The following is a 22,819-nucleotide window of genomic DNA, read 5'->3' as shown; positions in this document are numbered from 1 at the left end:
AAAATAATTTTTTGCTGAATTAAATCTATTGATAATTTTTTAATCTTTTTATTCAGTTTGTTGGCAATAAGTAATGTATTGTTAAGGGAAAAAATTAAGTCTTTGTTATAGATATAGAAACAAGTAAAGTAAACTTTGCGTCAGTTTCAAAACTTAACTCACCTTACCATTGTCACGAAAATCCAATGTGTCATTTGTCAAGATTTAGAGAATCAAATGTGTCACTTACTAGCATTTAAAGCAGAAACATACTTTGTGACTGTACTTAACAAACAGTCTATGACTAAATTCTCTTTTAAAAATTTTTACTTGATAATATGTCCAACCTGGAAGAGATATGAAAATAAAGATTTGCCTTACGTGAAAAAAAAAGGAAAAAATTCATGTCATAAATTAAATAATTTATTGTTCCTTTATTTACAAGTATACATTAATTACATTACATACTCATTGTGTATATTCACAAGATAAAAAAAAATTTACTAGTGGTTTTATTATTATTTTATTATTTTTTATTGATTTTATTTATTATTATTATTTTTATTTATCATTAAAAATTTTTAAGCTTTTGAAGAAACTATGTAAAGAAAATTATTAAAACCAAAAAAAAAGATTTTAGGAATACTTCTCATATTATCTTTTTGTTAAACTCACAAACATAAAATGGAAACTAAAGGTTAAATATTTCACAAATGAATAGTTTTTTAATAGCAATAAAAGCTAAAAATAATATTGCATTTAATGCCCAATTCATTTATTTAGTTTTCTTTTTTAAATTTGTAGTTCAATGTTGCTCTTTACATTGAAAGCTTAATTTTTGTATTTGTGACGTAAGCTTCGGTTCCATTTAAAATTAATTATCTGAACATGTCTAAAAAAAAAAAAAAAGTGATTACTTGTCAATTAAAAACAAAACAAAAAAAACATGAATATTGAATAACATTAGAAAGAAATTATTGCAGAAATATAGAACACCTATTAAATGCATATTTTTAAGTTTATTACAAAAACAAAAATATACTTAACAAATGAATCAAACTAAAAAGATGCTTGATTAATTTAATCAAAATTTGAAAACATACAGATTATTGAATTTTAAGATAAAGAAAGGTATAAGAAAAATATTTGTGACAAACATGTAAAAATCCACAATAGAAAATTTTTAAGTATCTAAAAAGAAGATGAATTTTTTTTAAATTTAATTTTAGCAAAGAAATATTAATAATCAAATGAGTTAGGCACACCTAAAAACCAAAAATTAAGATAATATTTTCCATTTAAGTAAAATACAACAATAAAAATTCACACATTTATGCAAATCACTCGATGAACAATTAATACCTTCGTTGCAGCTGAGTGTAAGTGGTTGGTGGTAATTTGTAAAGATAAAAATTTTGTATTGTAGTTTTTAAATTTTAAAATAAGATTATTTTAATAAACAATATGTTATTGTCATGAAAAACATTATATTTTCTACAATGAAAATAATTTAATGATTATATACATTTTGTTACCACTTGAACTGTTTTACTGATACAAACTGCAAGGAAAGAACTTTGTGATGCAATATTGTGTGTTTCGCAATGAACATATTAAACCAACAAAAAATAAGTAGCAACACTCCAGGAAAGGGAGGGGGGGGGCAAACTTTCACAAAATAAAGAACTTTAATGAGAAAAATAAAAATGTAGCACTGAATCAGTTATTTTTAGGAAAATGATGAAAAATTAAAAACAAGAAAAATTTGAGATACTTTATTCTCAATAAAATAAAAATAAAAACAAATATACATTGAAAGAAAGTACCTGTCAAAACTTGGCATAAATAAGCAAAAACCATTAAAAAGTATTTTGAACTAAACAGCTTTTGCCTCACAATAATTATTAATATAACAGGACACACAACAAGCAATTGGTGGTAAGTGTGAATCCAGCCCATCAGAGTTAATGCTGCTTTTAAGCATGATTTTCGATTTAAAATTCATTTTATTTAAGTAGGTGAAATATAAAATTAAATTTTACCTGCCACTATTTCATTATTTTATTCGACTATCGATTTTTTAAAAATTTAATTTATGAATGATAAATGGATATTTATGTAAAAAATCATCAATTAGTTCATTCCACAATACAATATTTCTTATAAAAAAACTTGTGAGCAGATTTTTAGATTCACAATTTTCTAAATCAGTAAATTAAAAAAGAAATTTCAATAAGTTAAAAAAAAGAGCAAATGAAAGAGTCAAATCAGAAATTTTCAAATTACGAAGTTGCAAGAGCATCCTACAAAATTTAACATTGAATTGGCACAACTATAACTGTTATAAAAGCTTACTTTTATAAACTGATTTTACTTTAATTTAATAAAATGACTGATGAAATGAATAACTTTTTTCTTCTAGTTATCGAATTTATTCTAAAAATATTCTTGATAATAATTTAATTTAACCAGCAGCAGGAACATATTTCCCAATTTATTTTACATTATGAGTTAGTATTTAAAAATTTAACCTGTTATAATATGATTTATTATTAATAAAAAAATACTAATAAAATTTTTAAACAGACTTTTAAAGAGTAAGATTTTAAACCAAATGTACATTTCTTTTAAATGCCCATGCTTGTAAACTAAATCAGAAATTAGATAAAATATATGTACATCCTTTAAGTACCAACAGATTAAGATATCATAATAATCTTTAAATAAATATTGCCAATTTCAGTAAGCTATTAAAAATATATAACTCTTTTTAAATGTTTCAATAAGAAAAGAACTACTAATAATATTTATCAAGAAAAAAGAATCATTGGGCAATGTGTAACCAACAATAATAAGAAATTAATAACATAAAATGGAACATTGCTATCAGTATTGGTATAAGTACTAACAGGTTAAGATATTATAATAATGCTCAAATAAATATTTCTAATTTTATTAGGTATTTAAGAAAGATAGTTATCTTTTTAAGTTTCAATAAGAAAAACATATAACATTAATCAAAAAAAAAAATTCTTAGGCAATGTGTAACCAACATTAACACGAAATTAATAATGTTATAGAATGGGATAATTATGTATTAGTACCTGTTCCAAAAATTTGTGACGACCAGTGTATTTAAAAAAAAAAAAAAATCATTCAGAAGGTAAATTTTAAAAGTGAAATATATTACCACTTTTGAAATTCGAATTACTGCTTGGTGACTACTGTAGATATATACAAGTACTGATATAATTGGAACATCCTTCACTTCCATAAAATTAAATGTTTACACTTTACGCAAAACAAGAAGTAATACAATGATTACAACAAAACTATTAAACATGAAAAATTGACACTATTTTTAAAAATTATAAGATAAAAAGGAAAAAAACATATTGAATTTATGCAACACAGCCACAGTTTTTAAATTCAGCTACTAACTAAAAAATTATTAATGTTTAAAACGAGCTTCTCTTTTCGAACGTAATTCATCAATGTCAGGATAAAATCCTAGAGGTGGAGGAGGCGAAGTATTAACATTATCACCAAATATAAATCCTGCCGATACAGCCACAGCCTTTTAATTCAGCTACTAACTAAAAAATCACTAATGTTTAAAACGAGCTTCTCTTTTCAAACGTAATTCATCAATGTCAGGATAAAATCCTGCAGGTGGAGGAGGCGAAGTATTAATATTATCACCAAATATAAATCCTGGAGGGGGAGGAGGAGAAGAACTGTTAGGAGGTGAGGTAGCAGAAGACGAACCCCGACTGCTAGATCTAGGACTACCATGCATGCTTTCTTCCATAGCTCGCCGAATTTGTTCTTCTTCACTCATACCAGGTGGTATATATTGGTTATATCTTTGACTGGTAGAGTCAGATGACTCAGCATATTGATTATATCTTCCACCAGAATATCCCGATGATTCCGCATACTGGTTATAACTTCCACTGGAATAACCAGATGATTCAGCACGAGGTGTAAAACGTGGACCAGATGGAAACAGTATACCTTTTGCAACTGAATAAATTAAATCCATCACTAATCTTAATGGTCCCATCACATAAGCTGTTCCAACAAGAATTCCAGCTAAGTGTCCATAAAAGGACACATTTGGTACAAGTAACTGTATCAGTACCAGCTCAAACCATACGGCATACCTGGTAGGCACAGTTATGGGTATGCCCATTATTTGAGTAAAACCTCGATCATAATAAGTAGTCAATACTTTTAATGCAAATATAACACCAGAAAATCCAACGGCACACTGCTCTTCATAATCTAGATATTTGTTTGAAAATATGTTTAATGCCACCAATACTGAGTTTGTAAGTACAGTAAATACTGATAAAATATAAAGGAATTTTACACTCCCAAATCTTCTTTCTAACGACTGTCCCTTTAGGGCGAAGGATACCATGTTGTAATAAAGATGCCAGTCATCCCCATGTTCTAAGGCAGCAAAAACAAGACGAGAATATTCTCTTTTTGTCCAAACTCGATAGGCACTAACGCAAATATCTGTTGGTTTGTACCATGGTAATTTGAAGAGTCTTAAAAATATAGCAACTTGGAGTCCAATAGCACTTAGAGTGACAGGAGGTATCCGATCTATGCCAATGACAGCAAAAAGCTGATACATTAGGAGCATAACTCCCATGCCAGGTTGTCTTCTCCTGTTTTGAAACATTTTTTTTTAATGTTGAATCAAGAATAGATATTTAGTCTAATAAAATATTTACAAAATTCTAATTCCAAACTGAAAAAGGGAAAACTCTGAAACGACATTTTAAAAGCAAACAACTCCATGCACATATATAGAAAGATTGAATACAATACTGAGCAGTCAGAAACAAGTAAATTTTAAAGTACGAGAATTTACGTCATTCGTTACGCGATATTCAACAAATACAAAATTACTTCGTAGAACGATTGTTTACTTCTTGTGTTAAATTCTGATTGGTCAGAATGTTCTGGAAAATTCTTCATTTCAGTTCTATCATTTGCAAAAAGCTTAAAAAACTGTTTCTAAAGATCTCATAATTAACGCTTTAATTTTACTCAACTACATGACAAAGTTAAACTAATGTGAATCGAAGCGAAATGATTATATTTGTTTCAAAACACTCCCGGGAAAAAGGACAATTTGAGAAGAAAAACAATAATTTTCACGTGATCGTCACATTATTTGACTGAATTAATACTTTAATTTTTTATAGTTGAATTATAAAACAATGACAAACTGTGAATTAAATATGCGGAATTATGTTGCATAGAAAAATCACATTTTGAAATATCAAGAACATTCCAGCAATTAATTGTAGTTGTGATGGTTGTCGATTAGATTTGGTCGTTAGAATCAAACTGTTTTTCTTTTTACTCTCAAATCTAATGTGGCATGTGTTACCTTATATTAAATATATTATTTCCTTAAATTTCATAATCTGTCTAACTTAAGTCCCCAGTGATCAGTTACTAAAGAATTACTGTTCTGTCCAATTAACTAAATAGTTTCTTGTGATTTAAACAGAGTGCCTTTTTAAAAATGGCAACTGTTGATGAAAGTTCCTACAAAACGCCTATAACTTCAGATGTTGTTTCTAAAGCTTATGTCATTAGTGGGGTTCCAATTGTATTTCCTTATAAAGCTTATCCATCTCAAATAACAATGATGGATAGAATTGTTAAGTGCTTAAATAAAAGAAACAATTGTCTCTTGGAATCCCCTACTGGTTCAGGCAAAAGTCTTGCTTTATTATGTGCCAGTTTAAGTTGGCTTAACCAAACTAAAAGGAAAATAATAATTCATAACGAAAAATTAGAAGAACATCTCAACTCCATTGGAGTTACAATAGAAGATAGTGAAATGTGCCCCATTCATTCCCGTAAAAATCATGATAAAGAATGTGGGTTATCTGAACAAGCTAAAAACAGTTCATTATCAGATTCTTCTAATGGGAGACCTATTGTCACAACAATAAGACCTATTGAAAAAGAAAGTGAAACTCTAGATGAGCAGAAGAAAACAGTGCAAGCTTCATCTAGCAGCAAAAGGAGTTCCATAAGCTTCCATGATGAAGAATTTGAAGACTTTGCTCCTTCGAAAAGATATCGCAGTAGCTTAGATGCCTCAACCTACTATAAGTCTGCACAGTTAAGTTCTAACAACTCATTTCCTAATGAACTATTGAATAATACGCCTAATACTGCTGACTCTGACAATAGGGCAAGTAGGAAATCTTCTATTAATACTGATTCTATACTTTGCACATGTGATTTTAAGAAAGAAAAGATGAAAATGAATGTTGCTAGTGACACCAATCTACCAGCTAAACTTCCTACTATATATTTTGGTACAAGAACACACAAACAGGTAGAGCAAATTATTCGTGAGCTTAAGAAGACGGTCTATAGAGATTGCAAAATGTGTATCTTGTCTTCTCGGGAAAGAGCTTGTATTCATCCGGAAGCGTCACGCGCTGATAATAAAAATGAGGCTTGTGAAGAGCTTCTCAAGGCTGAAGGTGGTCCAGCTTGCAAATATTATCGAAATGCTAAATTTGTAACTCACAACCGTCCAAGCAGCCTTTCAACTGCTTTTGATTTAGAAGATTTTGTATCAATCTGTAAGAAACAAAAATGTTGTCCTTATTACAGTTCACGAGAGCTAATATCTGCATCAGACATAGTATTTTGTCCTTATAATTACCTCGTTGATCCTCTTATACGTTCTGCGGTGTCAATTAGCCTAAAAGGAAGCATAATAATTATGGACGAGGCTCATAATATTGAAGATAACGCTCGTTCGGCTGCAAGTAGTAGTTTTGATGTTGTGAGTTTAGAAGAGAGTGGTGTTAATTTAGAAAAGGTTGGACGATACTCAAAATCGGATGGACAGTCATATTTATATTTTAGTGACATTTTTAAAGGTATGGCTAATTGGTTAAAAAACCATTCAAATAATTTGACAGATTATCAGACCTTTGAATCTTCCGCTAAAGTGTATGAAGGCGATGATATGCTTGCTGTATTATCCCATGTAAGAATTGGGCCTGACACATTCAAAGAATTTGATCAAAAATTTGAAAGTGTTCTCTTTCTTGAAAAAGATAAAGAAGCAGCAGAAATTATAGATTTAGACCAGCCCAAGTTGTCTTCAGCTGCATTAGCTGTTATGAAAAAATTAAGAGAAATTCTTAACTTTCTGTATAAAGCCAATATGGTGTATGTCCCAGATTATCGTCTTGTTGTTTTGAAAACCAGGCGTGTTGGTCAAAGGCTTAGAGGTAATAGACACTTAGCTGTTCCAGCAAATGACTTAGAACTGACCTTAAACTTTTGGTGCCTAAATCCAGGTGTTGCATTTTCAGACATTAAGGATTGTATCCACTCTTTAATTGTTGCTTCTGGCACTTTATCACCCATGGCGTCCTTTGAGTCGGAACTTGGCACAACTTTCCATACTACTTTAGAAGCTAATCATGTTGTTAAAAAATCTCAGCTTTGGATTGGCACTATTGGTAAAGGGCCAAACAATGTGTCCCTTAATGCTACATTTCAGAATACTGGAACATTTACATTTCAAGATGATGTTGGGTCTTTAATACTGCAAATATGTTCCATTATACCTCATGGTGTTTTATGTTTTTTGCCATCTTATAACCTGATGGACAAATTAATTGACAGATGGGAACAAACTGGCCTATTGGAGAAATTATCAAGAAAGAAAGAAGTATTATGCGAACCTCGTAAAATTCAATATTTTCAGACCGTTATGGACGAATTCTATGGTGCTATAAGTTCTAGCAAAAATGGCACAGGTAATGGGGCTTTATTTTTTGCTGTTTGTCGAGGAAAAGTTAGTGAAGGATTTGACTTTGCGGATGAAAATGCTAGAGCTGTTATAACTGTAGGAATCCCATTTCCCAGTTTTAAAGATTCTCAAGTTGATCTAAAGAAAAAATATAATGATAAATATTCCTCTCAGAGGAATATTTTATCTGGTCAAGAATGGTACGAAATTCAGGCCTTTAGAGCTATAAATCAAGCCCTTGGACGGTGCATTCGCCATCGAGACGATTTTGGTGCTCTCATATTAATTGATGAGCGCTTTCAAAAATGCATTCGCTATCAGAACAGTTTATCCAAGTGGATCAGAAAAGATTTATTGCATTTTACTTATAAAGATGCACTGGAATCTTTAAACATGTTTGCTGTTGATACTGGTTTAAAAGCTTTGGAATAAATAAACAGTTAAATTTCTTAAACAAATAATATCCACACAAAAAAAAAGTCATAATTTTTTAGAGAAGTTTTCAATATCGGTAATTTTCAGTAAGTTTTTATTTAATGACAAATAAATGTTTGCAAAGTAATTTATATTTTCTAATAATATTCAATGACAATATTCAATATAAGCATTGATGATTTTACACAGGATACTAATAACAAAATTAATTATTTTTTTCTTGTGAATTATTTTAAAATAATTTATTGGCAATTTGTTTTATATTTTTTAATGCAAAATTTGTATTAGTAAAGTTAATAAAATAATGTTAGGGCAATTAATGCAATCTTTGCCTATCATATTTCAATCCACTTTTATGGAGATGAGATATCTTTTATTTGATTTCAAGCAAATGTATTTGAAATAACATACTTTAGTATAAATTTTAATTCAAAATTTATTTAAATGCTATGTTAATGACTTGTCATCATGTTTTGCAATTTGTATATGCTTACACTTTCTAAATCTTGCGGCAACAAAAAAAATAAATAAAAAAAATCACAGAAAATTGTCAAATTTAGTTATTTTTTTCTCAACCTTTTGTTCCAAAGTGATTCTTAAAGACATAATAGAATGATTTTTAAATTTGTAAATTAGCTGTCGAATGATGTTGGTATTTGTTCTATTTCACAAATTAATGTTGTTATTTCTTTCAGAAAATTGAAGGCAACCTTCATATTTTGCATTTTCATATTGATATCCTCTTATATTGGCAACAAATTTAATTTTGATAATATAATGTTTTTTTTTTGTTTAAAAATATGTTTTGTAGCGATACAAAACAAAAGACAATATAACAAAGAAATAAACATTTAAAAGCATCTCTCTATTAATGAATTTCTTAGTTTTTATTTACTATCTTTTAGATTTTCTTTTTAGATATGAAACCAAAAATGTTATCTTTTAAGTAATTTGTAATAATAATAATATATCTGTCCTTTCTTTAATAGCAAATCTAAATGTTGACTGTCTTACAAAATATAATTTCAGTGTAAACGTGTGCAATTTCATAATTTAGAAACAAAGACATAAAAAGATTTTGTCACGAAATTAATATCAAATGAGTTCATGTAAAATTTAACTAGATTATTATACAGTCTATGCTCTTTAAAACGATCCTTCCCCAATTAGAGCAACATTTCTGTTATAACAACCACTACATGGAATCCCATTTGTGATTCCATAGGGGCAATGTTATTTTAATACCTATTGAAACAAAATTTATCTGAACTGAACATTTTGTTCCAATATAGCGATTGAAATTTTTTTCATATACACAGATGCTAAACAATTTTGTACTTTCAAAGCTAACATTTTCCCATTGATAACGAGTCTATCAATAACAAAAGTCTTGAGAAAACTATTTAAATTACTATTTCTTTTGATGTTATCTTTCAATAAACATTGATTACTGCAGCACCATGATATAGAAATCAGAGTTGCCTCTATGATCATAACCTTGCAAAATTTCTTTTCAAAAAGTGCAATATTCATCAATCATATTTTTCTTGTTTGAAAATTTTATTCGTTCTTGTTGTGAAGAAATGGTTTATTTTGGAGTATTTATTGTCATAAAACATATTTTTATTGTGTGCACTTATATAGAGTTGTGTGTAATAGACATGAGAAGATTTTGTTACTAAATAAATACATAATTTAGTAAGTACTAAAATTGATTTTTATAAATTTACTGGTATGGTTTTATACAATTTTGTATTAGATTACTAGATATTTTGATCTCTATGTTTTTGAAACATTATAATATGACAAGTGAAAATTATTGCAAATTTGAAACAACCTCAAATTTAACTTAATTTGATCTTTTATTACTCAAGTTCAAAATAGAAATAGTGAACTTAAATTATTTTAATGTTTGTATTGTTAGATTAGATTTGTCAGTGTCTAATTGCGAAAAACCAATTGGTTATCTCAAAAACTAGAAAATACTTTAAAAATTTATAAGAACTATGTAATTGACTATTACTATTTTAATACATTTTAATAACGAGTGTATGTTTGGAAAATAGGCCAAATGAAAATTATTGTAAATGGATGCATTGAATGATTTAAAGTCAAACAATGTGGAACTTGACTGTATCAATTTGCTTTCTTTTCCCCTTTCATTCTATGTTTCAGCACTGATGATGCAGAAGCGGTCACCCATTTTTTAAACTTATTTTTCCTCTGTGCACATTTTGTTATTTCTAAGTTAAAATTAAATTTGTAACCACTATTACGAACTAGAATTAATGAAAATATCTATTGTAATGGATAACTTTTAAAATAAAAAATTCTATCATGTATTTTTATATGTATTCATGTATATCAGCTGATAGCAAGAATTTTTGGAATATTATAATATGTTAAGTTAAAATTATTGTAAATATTTTCTATTTTTTAAAATATAAATATATGTTTAAATTAAACAATTTTTAGAAAATATATTCGGTTGTTGTAAATAAAAAAAATATATGTTTAAATTGAATAATTATGAGAAAAATCTTTTCAGTTGTCAATGTTTTATTGAAATTAATCACTTTTTGTTAAAATTACCTTTTAATATATTCTCGTATTACCTAGAATATTTACTTTCTTTCTTTAAGCCTATATTACATCAGGTGACGCTAATTATTTTGAAAAGAGTGCTGCTGTGTAAAAGGAAAAAGTTGTGCTTGCATCTTTCAACTTTTCCACCTTACTAAAAATTCATTTGTAGACTGATTATTGGATTCATAAATAACATTTATTTTTTTTTTTTGTAAGTCTGAGTTGTTGAAATTTCAATAATAAAACAAATGCACAAAGTTGGATTTATTTCAGGGTGCGTAGCGTTTTTCAAAAGTGCTTAAAGGTGCTTATTTTCATTTTTTTCAAAGCCCTTAAGGTGCTTTTTACATTGGGTGTTTTTTAAAAGTGCTTAATTTTTCTTTTTTCAAAATAAGATTTTTCCTTTACCATGTTGATTTTTACTACAAATTATGCAAAAAGACGCAGTTCACATTGTTCTATTCAACGTTTACACAATTAATTCAAACCCATTCAATCTATTTCAACGTATTGTGAGTCCATAGCGTATCAAAACGCCATTCGTTTTACATTATTCAAAATTTCATGATTTTTGACAATTGCCAAAAGCAATGCCAAAAGTTTTTTTTTCAACATGATGGTTAAAGCAAGATAAAACCGCGAAGTGTCATACTTTCCAGCCTTACCTAATTAGGATATTTTTTTAAAGTGCCTATTTTTTTGTTGAATAATTTGGCTACACACCCTGTATATACATTCAAAAGTTCAATCACTTACCTTATGTATAAAAAAAATTTATAAACCTGGAATAATTAATTTTAAATAATTATTAAATTACTAGTATTTCAAGCGGCTTTGAATATGTAGTTTTTTCTCCTTTTTTCAGCAAGTTAATTGCAGTAGGATTAGTTCTTGAACATGCTTATAAAATGGTTTCTTTTACGTGCATATCAGTTGAATGTAAACGATAGCGATATTTTTATTTTATTTTTCTTGCTCTATTGTTTTCAGAAATGTACACATAAGATTTTTTTGGGGAATTCTGGCAATCTTGCTGGGTACAATATCATTATTCTTTCTTTCTGTGCCTTTGATGAATCTCCACTATTGTCAGGGACTGATTAAGACAAATTCAGGCCCAAGGCCCACCAAATTTTCTGGGCCCCTTACGGAGTATTTTGAAATTAAGTTTCTGAAGAGTAGTCTTAACAATAAAAAAAAATCTATTGAAGAGAAACATTCTAAAAAATTTGAAAGCAAACAATTGAAGATCATTTTTCTAAGATTAAGTTCTCGCATCTATATATTAAAGCAAAATATAAAATAACAAAACAATGCTTTGTCAAAATAAAAATAGTTTGGTGACCGCGAACAATTGAAAATCAGTGATTTTTGCTAATAGTCACTGATTAGTAGAATTATTTTTCACTGTAAGTTGTAATTATTTTTTTATTTAGTACTTAAACCAACACAAAGCTAGCCGACTTTTCAAAAGATTTAACGATAAGTTCAGCATGTATGCTAAGATATTAAGATTATTAATTATAATTTTTATTCAAAAAATATACAAAAGGAGCCAAAATTATAGCTGCTCATAGAAAATTAAAAGCACATTTAAATAATAATTTATTTAAAGATATCACTTTTAAAAAATTCATATTCAGTGCATTCACTTAAGCCGTTGATGTAAAAACTGCACCAATTCAAATTCAGCTGTACTTTCGAATTTGATTAGTGCAATGTTTACACGAGTTTGGTTTATCACGATATAAAGAAAATTCGAAGAAAGAAAAAGTGAATTGTTTGAGAAAAACTGTTTCTTTCATTATTTAAAAAAAATAGTAATATTGTGGAATTTTTACTAATTCCTGAGCCCCCCTCCCCCCCCCCCCTAGAAAGTGTGGTCCTTAGGCCCGTGCCTATTGGGCCTAGGCGATAATCAGGCCCTGACTGTTGTTATTTTCTCATGAGTAAAGAGTAGTTATATTAGTTAAACAGGTTATATTTTTAACCCCTTATATTTCATTCCCTTTGTCTAAAATATTACAACACTTTTAATGAATTTAAAGTAGTTTTACCAAGCAATAAACGTTATAGTGACCAAAATTTTTAATAAAATATTTAAATTTGTTTAGCTACCAGTCATATATTAAGTTAATTGTTATATAGCTTTCATGAATTTCGATTCTATCATACTTACCTGGCACTGGGGATGCCTTGATCATCAAGGAGGCTCCCCCGAGCAGAGACCTCTCATTGCACTGCGAGGGGTTGACGTTCGCCACATTCACGAATTGTGATTGCTTGGGGTGCATAATTTTTGGTAGTTGGGACTGCGTTCGCGCTGTCCCTATTAATATAAAGAGGAGGTAAAGAATAGATTCGGTAATAGTGGTTTCCAACTGGCAACCCGCAAAATAGATTACTATATCAGTTGTCATTTTTTTTTGTAAACAATTTTCGTAAAAAATCTATAAGGGTTTAAAATACTTTTCTCGTCAATAAAAGTCTCGTTTCTGTGAAATTTATCATACCAATGGTGCAAAAAAGATTATTTCTCAGGTTTTGCATCCGGGAAAATATTTATTCAAATACAAAAATAATCATGTAAGTTGCTCTTTTTTATTTAATTTTTTTGTATTTTGTGAATATAATCTAGCATGAGTGTATCAGAAATTCTCCGATTTAACTTTTTGGAACCACTCATTTTGGACGAAAGTATTTACACCGAGTATATTGCCCGAATTTTTTAATATGCAATTAAATATTTTTAAAAATCTACTTTTAATTTTCATTTGTAATTCAATACTTTTGTTTTGTACAGCTTGGCAAAAATCTGACAGTAATATTTAATGTTCCTGCAAACATAAAAGAGTCCTACATAAAATTTTGATTAAGTTGCGGCCCGCCATTTGATTTGTGTTTTTAATTGTGGCCCCCGGCCTCCTGTAAGTTGGAAACCCCTGCTATAAGGAAGGAGTATAGAGGGGAGCTCCCCTCTATATTCTTTGCTTATACTAGTATCAAAATTATTTTAATTTCAGCAACATCACTTAAGATTTATGAAATTTTCGAAGATTGGATATAGTAATGAAAGGTAACGCCTACTTTCTGTCCAGAGCTTGAAACGATCAGAATTACATTTTTCTACAGAACAAAATTCAAAAGGTAAGAATTGTCATTTTAAAAACTGCGACATGTTCCATTTCTTGTAACTTCTAATTAAAAATATATTATAGAGAATCTATCAATCATAAGGATGGCAGCACCGTCATTCGGTGATCACATTTTCTTTTGCTTGTAGTCTTTTCAGTAAATTTACTCCGATTATTCTTTGACGTAGTTTTTATGCTGTTGAAGACTCTAAGATATTAAATTTTTGGAATTTTCGGTACATCACATTGAGCAAGGTTTATCATTATCATTCCGCTACAGAAAGTAGGCGTTACTTCGGAACCTGTAACTACGTTCAACAAAATGTGTAGTACGATTTTATTAAGTCTTTTGTTAGCGCGCATGTATCCCTTTTCGGGAACATCTTTTCTTATAAGATAAAATAAGGTACCTTACTTTATTCTTAGCATTAAGGCCTTTATTTCGCAAAATTAAAACAGTTCAGGCCCTTATAAATTAAATAAGCAGTGAAATATGAAGTTGACTGCTAGGTTGCCAGACACATGCAGCCACTGTGTTGATTGATAGTTCTGCTATTGGTATGATTAACGGAGGTCCTATAAAGTTATATTTTTTTTATAATATCATTCTTACAATAAGTCACTAGAAATCTCGAATATTTGCTATAGCCTACACCACGGAATCTTTTCATAACGATTAACGGAAAATTAAATAGTAAAACTTGAAAAGTAAGGAAAATTACTCCCACTTTTTAAAATAGTCACCATAAGATATATCTCATTTTCTTAATTTTGCTACCATTTTTTAAGGACCGTAAGAACCCTGCTCAGAAAAACAAAAACGCTATCGAAGTTTGACGAATTATTGTGCAGAAAAGTGAATGTAATAAATATCAAAACAGGTTTAATTGAAGTTGAAATGTTAAGGTGCTCCTATTTTCTAATGATCGACTTTCTATTCCTCTCCAGCAATGAAGCATTTCCTATCGTTTATTGCATTCGCAGTCTTCCATTGTGATTTGTCAGATTTCGATAGCCTTATTGTTTTTTCCTGGGTTAAATATAAATTTGTGACCCCTAATGGGAATGAATTTTTTGTTTTCATATTTGCTAAGGATTCTAAAAATAAATATTTTGGGAGATCTTTACGAAACATTCTGAACTATTAAACGTTCACAAATTTTAAAGTTATGAAAACCAATTAAAATCATTTTCCTCAGAAAATGTTATCAAAATTTTTAAGCAAATAATATCTTTTTTTTGGGCAAAACCAACTGAAATCATGATTTAAACAAGGTCAATTTAAATCAAGCAACAATTCAGAGACAATCACTAAATAGCCTGATAGTCATGGAGTCCTTATTTGCAAATGAAATATAATGGTCTGGGGGAAATTACGTTTGACTTTCCTGCTTGTTTTCACGCAAACAGTCTTTATGGTCTAACCAAGCTGCGGTAGCTAAGGGATACAGCGTTTGCCTCCTAATGAGGTGACCCAGGTTCTCAACCAGCTGTGGCTGTTTGGTACGAATTCTGCTCCCGGTTCACACCGACCACAATGCTGATGAAAAATATTCTCAGTGTTAGACGGATCACCAGTTAGAATCCCCTGGCCTTCGGGCTAACAGTGAGAGATTTTCGTGGTTTTTGCCTCCTTGTAACGCAAACGAGGGTAAGCTCCATCATAAAGTCCTCTGCTAGTTTTTTTTCTTTCTTCTTCTTTTTTTTATATAACCGTCGTTGAACAGCCGACCCACTTTTATGGGTTTACGACAACTAATGTACAACTCCGTAGCCTTGTAATTTTGAACGCAATCCGGAAGACAAGGGAACAACTGGATCAAGTATTGGGAGAAATTTGCCTTCGTGGAGGATTTTTAGATGGAGCTAACCCGCATTTGCGTTACATGAAGAGGAAGACCACGATAGCCTCCCACGGTTAGTCTGACGGCAAGGGGACTATAGCACATGATCCGTCTACCATTGAGGATATTTCACGTCAGAACTGTGGTCGGTGCAAGCCGGATGAGGAATTCGTGTCGACTGGGATTCGAACCCGGTTCGCCTCATTGGAAGCTCTATCCCCTGAGCCATCACTGCTCCCTCTGCTAGCTTGTACCAATATTTGATACAAGAGCTTCCTTGTCTTCTGGGTTGGGTTCAAAATCATAAGACTACGGAGTTGAACACAACGGCTACGGCTACAGAATTGGGTCAGCTCTTCACAACTCATTTTATTTGATTCAGCAAAAGACTATATTAAGTAAAAGTGCTGCCAGTTTTAAAATATTTAGTGACAAATTCCCGTAAAACACTAGCAATTTTCAAGAACTATAAGAATTTTTGAGAAATACTTTGTTTTAGAAATATGTCACGAGTATAGAATACAATGATCCCGAAAACACCTCCTACACACGCGCCATGTTTTTTGGATCGAATTAAAAAATGTTGACTGATTTTTCATTCATGTAACTGCGCTTCCACGAATGTTAATAAATCCGGTTGTAAGTTCTACTTTTTGTTTGCCATGTTTTTTCCTTAAGGTTGCATGTTCGATAGAAAAAACATTCAATGACTAAATTTTGTCCGAATCCGAAAAATTAGTAAATATCTATCTGGACATAATATTAAACATTAATTTGATTAAAAAAAAATATCACCCTTGGAAAAAGTGTGGATTATCCCTATATTTCCCAAAGTTCTTAAATATAACGAAATTTTTTACACTATTTTAAATTTAATAGTTGATGCACCAACGCATGCAACTTACTATGCTGCTGACATATTATTTCTTAAGAAAAATGACGCTATTTTTTCTTTTTTTTAAATGGTGAAAAATACAATTAGAATAAGATTTATTTTTTATTCGTATTGAATTTCATGTGATGCTGAAACTGAATGCTCTTTTTCTTCAAAATTATTTTTATTCGTTTAAAACTGCGGCGCAACTGAACTATTTTAAATGAGGTGCGATTATCAATTTCCAGAATTTGCTTAATAACTCCTGAAATATTTTCAATCAATATTTATAAGCTTCACTCTTGTAAATGCCGAGTCTTCTCAGAGCATGAAATTATGATTTTCTCAGTTGTACGAGACCTCAGTTTCTCACGCACTTTAGTCCATATGTATGTGATGAAAAGATTAAGATATTTTATTATTTGGAAGTATAAGATTGGAATCGGTCTCTCATTCTATGTGCTGGGTTAAGTCATTGAAATCAACGAATGCTTGGGTGATTTGGGAGCGTGGTGCAGAAGCCGGGTTATGACAACCACCATCTTCTCCCCTATTTTAATTGTAGAAGTTTAGTGTGTACATGCACCATTTTGTCTTAGAATCATTATTAAGAGTGAATCCGTAAACGTCACCAATAGCAACATGGTGTATTTTACTGCAACGTTAACAACCAAACCTAACTGAAAACTTATTAGGAAAGTTCTACTTTTTATTAAGTGTACAGACTGGAACGTACGAGAGAGTATGGTCCTGGACTGCGATATAATAAAAGGCAAAAGGATTGAATTAGGACCCACTTTATATCTTGAAGTGCTTGTTTGTTGTTTGTTTGTAAACGCTGGATATAGTTCAGGAACCTGTAACCTTTCTGCTTGTCACAAACCACAACCTTAGTCTGATGTTCACATCGACCTTTCTCAAATAGGCTTGTCAAATTCATAGTTTGGATGCTATTCTATTTATTTATGCCATTCTATTTATTCTCTACAGTGAGTTTTATCAGTCATTTCCTGAAACTAACTCGCGACTATCCTTGTCGTAGTCTAGGATCTTAAATCAGCTACTACTTCACTTGCAAAAAATATCGGAAACTTTACTAAGCAGCACATGAAAAAGAATTGAAATTAGTTCACCAGGATCAGCAATATCGCCCTTTCGCCAAACGCTCTAAAACATGAAGGTAGAGGGTTCGAATCCCCTCCTATAAATGCCCATATCTTTGCGCTCTCTGTCGAAGGATTTATAAGCCATATTTATACTAAGCACACACGTTTGTCTATAAATGTGAATAAATAAAATAAAAAAGTAAAAATCGAACAGAGGATAAAAAGAAGCCCCACTTTTTCCTCAAGTTTCAGGACATCTTCAACCAAAAAGGCATAAGTAAATACAATATCATCCCCTTCGACATTTAAGTTTTCTTCACAGATCTCCCGAACCTTTATCTTTATGTATACGATCTTCCATTACAAACTATGAAAAATCCCAACGAAATCCTCCCTCTCTATCAGGAAACCCTCCACACCCTTTGGAAAGATTTTATCATCCTGGCTACCGATACCTCGAAATCCAATACAAACACAGGTATTGTGGCTATTAACTGAAGGAACAACATGTCTTATATCTCTCAAATCCATCCTATTAACTCAGTTTTAACCGGAGAAGTTTTAGCGATTCGGTTTGCAATCACAAAATTCACCACCGAGTATTTTGATTACGTTATTTTATCGGACAGTAAGTCCGCAATCACTGCCCTCCTCATAAATCCCCTCACAACACCCTCCTCTTACAAAATAAGATCGATTCAAGTGCAAAAGTGAAATCAATTGCGATCGCCTGGACACCAGCGCACACGCTACCCCCCCCCCCCCAATGAAACCACGGATAAACTGGCCAAACATGCTACCGATGCCCCTCGAGCCATCCTTTTTATCTCACCCGAAGACTTGTCATATATTAGACTCAAACAGCGAACTCAATAACCTCTGGACTAACTTAAAATACCACAAGCGTTTCCCCTTTGATCACCCTGTTAATGAAACTCCCTTCCTTTAATAAATGTGTGTCTCTTCAAAAGTCTTGGAACTACCAAACGTTGGATTTTAAATTTATCAATTCAAATCCTCCAAAAGTATTTTGGAAAAATATTTATAATTTTGATCTCCAGGAAAAATAGAAAGTTCACATTGAATTTGCTTGGTTTCTTCATGAACACCTTTATTTGTTCATATTCATCAGCAGCATCACCAACTACTCAACTCATCTTAACTTCACCTTGCAGCAAGGGGTATAAAAGAGGATAGCGTAGACACCCCACTAATGTTTTATTATTTTATGGTATTATCGTATTTTATTAAATTATTTTATTACTAGAATCTTAGGGATTTGTTTAAACAAAAATAAACTTTTATAAACAATGGCAAGGTGCATCCCTTTAACTCGGAAGCATGCAACTAAGCTTCCCGCGGCATCGACTGTTTTAAGGATCAAAGATCCAGGAAATAGGGCCTACAAAAGAAGGTCTAGAAAGACTGTTGATTCTACTCCCACCCTGGCGTTTTCTGACACCATTGACAGCTTACAGATAGGTGCCAATTATAGCGTAAATCTACTGGAAAAAGGGAGCGAATCAAAAAAATCATACCCTACCAATTCTGATTCTATACCCACACTGGCGTTTTCTGACAACATCGACAGCTTACAGATAGGTGCCAATTATAGCGTAAATCTACTGGAAAAAGTGATCAAATCAAAAAAATCATACCCTACCATTTCTGATTCTACGCCCACCCTGGCGTTTTCTGACAGCATCGACAGCTTACAGATAGGTGCGAATTGTATTGTAGAAGTAGAGCCTGATAGATTGAACAGTCCAAAACCACCCGGTGATTCCATAGCATCAAGGGACAACTTGGAAGACTGTGAGTGATGTAAAACTGTGAGTGATGCGAAAAATGTGACTTTTTTTACTATAGTGATAAATTTTTATTTTAGCATTTAATTTTTAATGAGCTGTAAAAATTGATTTATTAAAATGTGCAAACTTTATTCAGCTCTTTCCATAGCATCAAGGGACAACTTGGAAGACTGTGAGTGATGTAAAACTGTGAGTGATGCGAAAAATGTGACTTTTTTTACTATAGTGATAAATTTTTATTTTAGCATTTAATTTTTAATGAGCTGTAAAAATTGATTTATTAAAATGTGCAAACTTTATTCAGCTCTTTTTAATCTCATTTCTTCAAGAATTTTTCTTGTTTATATTGTATAAAATTTCCATTTCTTTTTTTTTTTTTATATATATTCACATTTTTTGGAAGATCACTAGAGTAAGAACATAATCGTAGTCTTGCTTCAAAACAATTGCTTGCACTTTCTTTCACAAAATAATTTTTCATTTATGATAAATTGAACTATATTCAGCAATAACGAAATTCAAACTAGTATTAAAAGTCTAAAGTTATTACCAATTACAAATTATAATTACCAATTATAATTATTATTATAATTACCAATTACTAATTTGATACAAAATAACGCATTAAAGAAAATCTTTTGTGCAAACTACTGTTCATAAATTTCAGGTAAGAGCTTTATATAAACAAGTTTAAAATCCTTCAATTCTAAAATCAACGAAATGTTTTCATTAAATAGAACAATGTTATGAAGACGGATTAGTTCAATATAATTATATACTCAGTAAACACGATTATTACGAATATACATGAACTGTATTGATTCTGATACCCCTATTAAAATTTCAAATTTATAAGTTAGTAAAATAATTATTCTGAAATAAAAATAGAAAACAGATTGAGAAGCTGTAGACAAATTATATTGAATTTAGTAAGGAATTAATGATCTAGAAAAAGGAAAAAAACAAACATTATTTAGGAAATCACGACTTCATGAAATTCCAACAAAACCAATAAGAGATAAATGATTAAAGGTTTTTGCAACATAAAAGTTTCGCAGTTGACAATCTTTTTAGCCATTAAATATAGATTGAAAAAATTCAATGTCACAAAAATTCAGCTTTCTCAAAATAACAGAAACATATTTTTTTTAGTTATTTTTTGTTTAAGTTAATATTAACTGAAATCACACTCTTTTTCCAGCTTTATGAGTAAAATAACGTTCTAATAATATTGAAGTTTGAAAATGGAAATTTTCTTGCATTAATTATTAGAGAAATATTTCCTTGAGCTTTTTTTTCTGATTTAATTGAATACTTGGAAAAATAACAGAACTAACTTTCAAATGCTGCTTTCAAAACGTCATTTGGGTGTAACTGAAAGAAAGCTGAAACTGGAAACTGTTTCTTAAAATACCGTTAAAAACTTGCAAATTGAAGAATTTGAGTAAAGAAAAAGTTTTTTTTTTTAAAGTAAATTTTGAAAGAAAAAGCAGATGCTTATGGGATATGGTAAAAAATTAACTAATTTCTTTTAAATTTATTGTAAAGAAAAAAATTTGAGTACATATACAAATGTGTTTTCTTTAGTAACAACGGAAATTACATCTTATGTCTGACTTATCGGATATCTTTTTTTTTTAATTTCATTTATTTAACTTCATCTGTTTTCTCCAACATCAAGTCGGTTGTTTGTGATACAAGTTTCTGCAATTTTTCTTCATTCAGTATTTATTTATTTCCATTTGAATGTACATTTTAGTGGTCTTGTAGGTGTACTTTAGCTCTGTAAGTAAAATGGGATCAGCTTGTTCAGATGGACAAAAGATATTTCATTTGTGAGATCTTTTCTATCAAAAAAAAAAAAAAAAAATGTGGAAAATTATCTTTTTCCCTATTTAAGTCGAAACAAATCTAAAATTTTTCTAACACCAAACTTCTACAACTGCATAAATAATTATATTTTTTTCCCAACTGCGAAAATTTTCTAATTTGCTAAGCTTTAAAATATTTCTAAGTAGAAAAATTTGGAAAATTTTTCAAAGTCAGAACAAATTGAACTACTCTAAGTACAAACAAATTAAGAAACTTTCTAACTAAAACAGTTTTAAAATTTTTCAAACTTCTGCTATTCTTTACATACCCGTTTTTAAAAACACAGAATTTTTTAAAGTACCAACAACTTCAGAATTTTCTTAATTCTGTGAATTTTCAGAATTTTTCGAAAACAAACTGATTTGGAATTCTTTCAAAGTACAAATAATTTGAAAATTTTTCAAACTTCTGCGATATACCCGTTTTTAAGAATACCTACCTACAACTTCAATACCTACAACTTCAGAATATTCCTAATTCTAAGAAATTATCAGAATTAAAATTTCAAAAATATTTTAAAATTAAAACAATTTAAAAATAATTCAAAGTACAAACAACTTCGGAAATTTTCTACAAACAACACATCCGAATTTTTCATCGTTTTAAAATTCTTCAAATTCTAATCAAGTTTAAAAAAATTTATAACTACCAGAGTACCGTATTAACCAACTAAAAAAAAGTTTCGATGTTCACACAACTTCAAGGTACAAAAAAGTTAAAAAAAGCTTAAGTACAAAAAAGTTTTAAATTTTTTCTTAACTCAAAACAATTTGAAAGTTATTTAAAATACAAAGTAATTCAGAAATTTTCTAAGTACCAATAACATCGGAAATTTTCAAAATAGAAACATTTTGAAATTTTTTTTTCTAACTTCAAATTAAAAACCAGTTTTGGAACACAGGTGATTAAAAACGAGACATAGTTATCGAAAACTTTAGTTACAGAGTGACGATATGAGTTTTAGACGCTAGTATTTTATCGATATTTCCAAAAACTGTCTTAATCAAACGAGTTTTAACGGAAAAATATTAATGAATAATAATTACACTATATTCTGATAATGAGTAGCCAAATTCGTCAATTTTTTTCGAACTCATAAAACATTTTATTCGACTGATTAAGCGTCCCGCAGTGGACTGATCGTTAAGACACGGTTCTCATCAGATCACCGAAGTCAAGCATCACTGGCTGCGGTCAATGTGCGGGTGGGTGACCCACTTGGATCAGTCTGCGTAGGGACCGAGGGTGTGCGGTATTGGTCCTCGTTAAACTGTGCTACCGTAAAGTGCTCGACTTCGCGCGCAGGTCGTCGGGCTACCGAAGCGGGGGTGCCATTCCCTCCGCAGAGGATCAAAATTG

At 30.3% G+C, this 22,819-nt stretch overlaps 2 protein-coding genes and 1 non-coding gene across 3 annotated transcripts; 2 read left to right on the top strand and 1 right to left on the bottom strand.

The window, feature by feature from the left end:
* Positions 1-978: 978 nt before the first annotated feature.
* On the bottom strand, positions 979-4,941 carry LOC147806231 (rhomboid-related protein 4-like). Its single transcript, XM_087169014.1, has one exon. It carries the CDS (start codon positions 4,673-4,675, stop codon positions 3,587-3,589), a length of 1,089 nt encoding a protein of 362 aa, XP_087025140.1. The 5' UTR covers positions 4,676-4,941; the 3' UTR covers positions 979-3,586.
* A 129-nt stretch (positions 4,942-5,070) lies between these two features.
* LOC147806230 (Fanconi anemia group J protein homolog) lies at positions 5,071-11,024 on the top strand. The gene has a single exon (XM_087169013.1). It carries the CDS (start codon positions 5,531-5,533, stop codon positions 8,228-8,230), a length of 2,700 nt encoding a protein of 899 aa, XP_087025139.1. The 5' UTR covers positions 5,071-5,530; the 3' UTR covers positions 8,231-11,024.
* A 1,966-nt stretch (positions 11,025-12,990) lies between these two features.
* On the top strand, positions 12,991-13,152 carry LOC122269472 (U1 spliceosomal RNA). Its single transcript, XR_006225204.1, has one exon. It is a non-coding gene; the product is annotated as a U1 spliceosomal RNA (small nuclear RNA).
* The last annotated feature ends 9,667 nt before the right edge of the window (positions 13,153-22,819 follow it).

This window comes from Parasteatoda tepidariorum, chromosome 8, assembly GCF_982258835.1.
Source record: "Parasteatoda tepidariorum strain Cologne lab strain chromosome 8, Ptep-v5.0, whole genome shotgun sequence".
Taxonomy (NCBI): domain Eukaryota; kingdom Metazoa; phylum Arthropoda; class Arachnida; order Araneae; family Theridiidae; genus Parasteatoda; species Parasteatoda tepidariorum.
The sequence above is the reverse complement of the archived record's forward strand: the minus strand, read 5'-3'. Positions and strand labels throughout refer to the sequence as shown.

Bases quoted from the DNA above. Each gene is read 5' to 3' on its own strand.
- LOC147806230 (XM_087169013.1), top strand. From the start codon at position 5,531: ATGGCAACTGTTGATGAAAGTTCCTACAAAACGCCTATAACTTCAGAT.
- LOC147806231 (XM_087169014.1), bottom strand. From the start codon at position 4,675: ATGTTTCAAAACAGGAGAAGACAACCTGGCATGGGAGTTATGCTCCTA.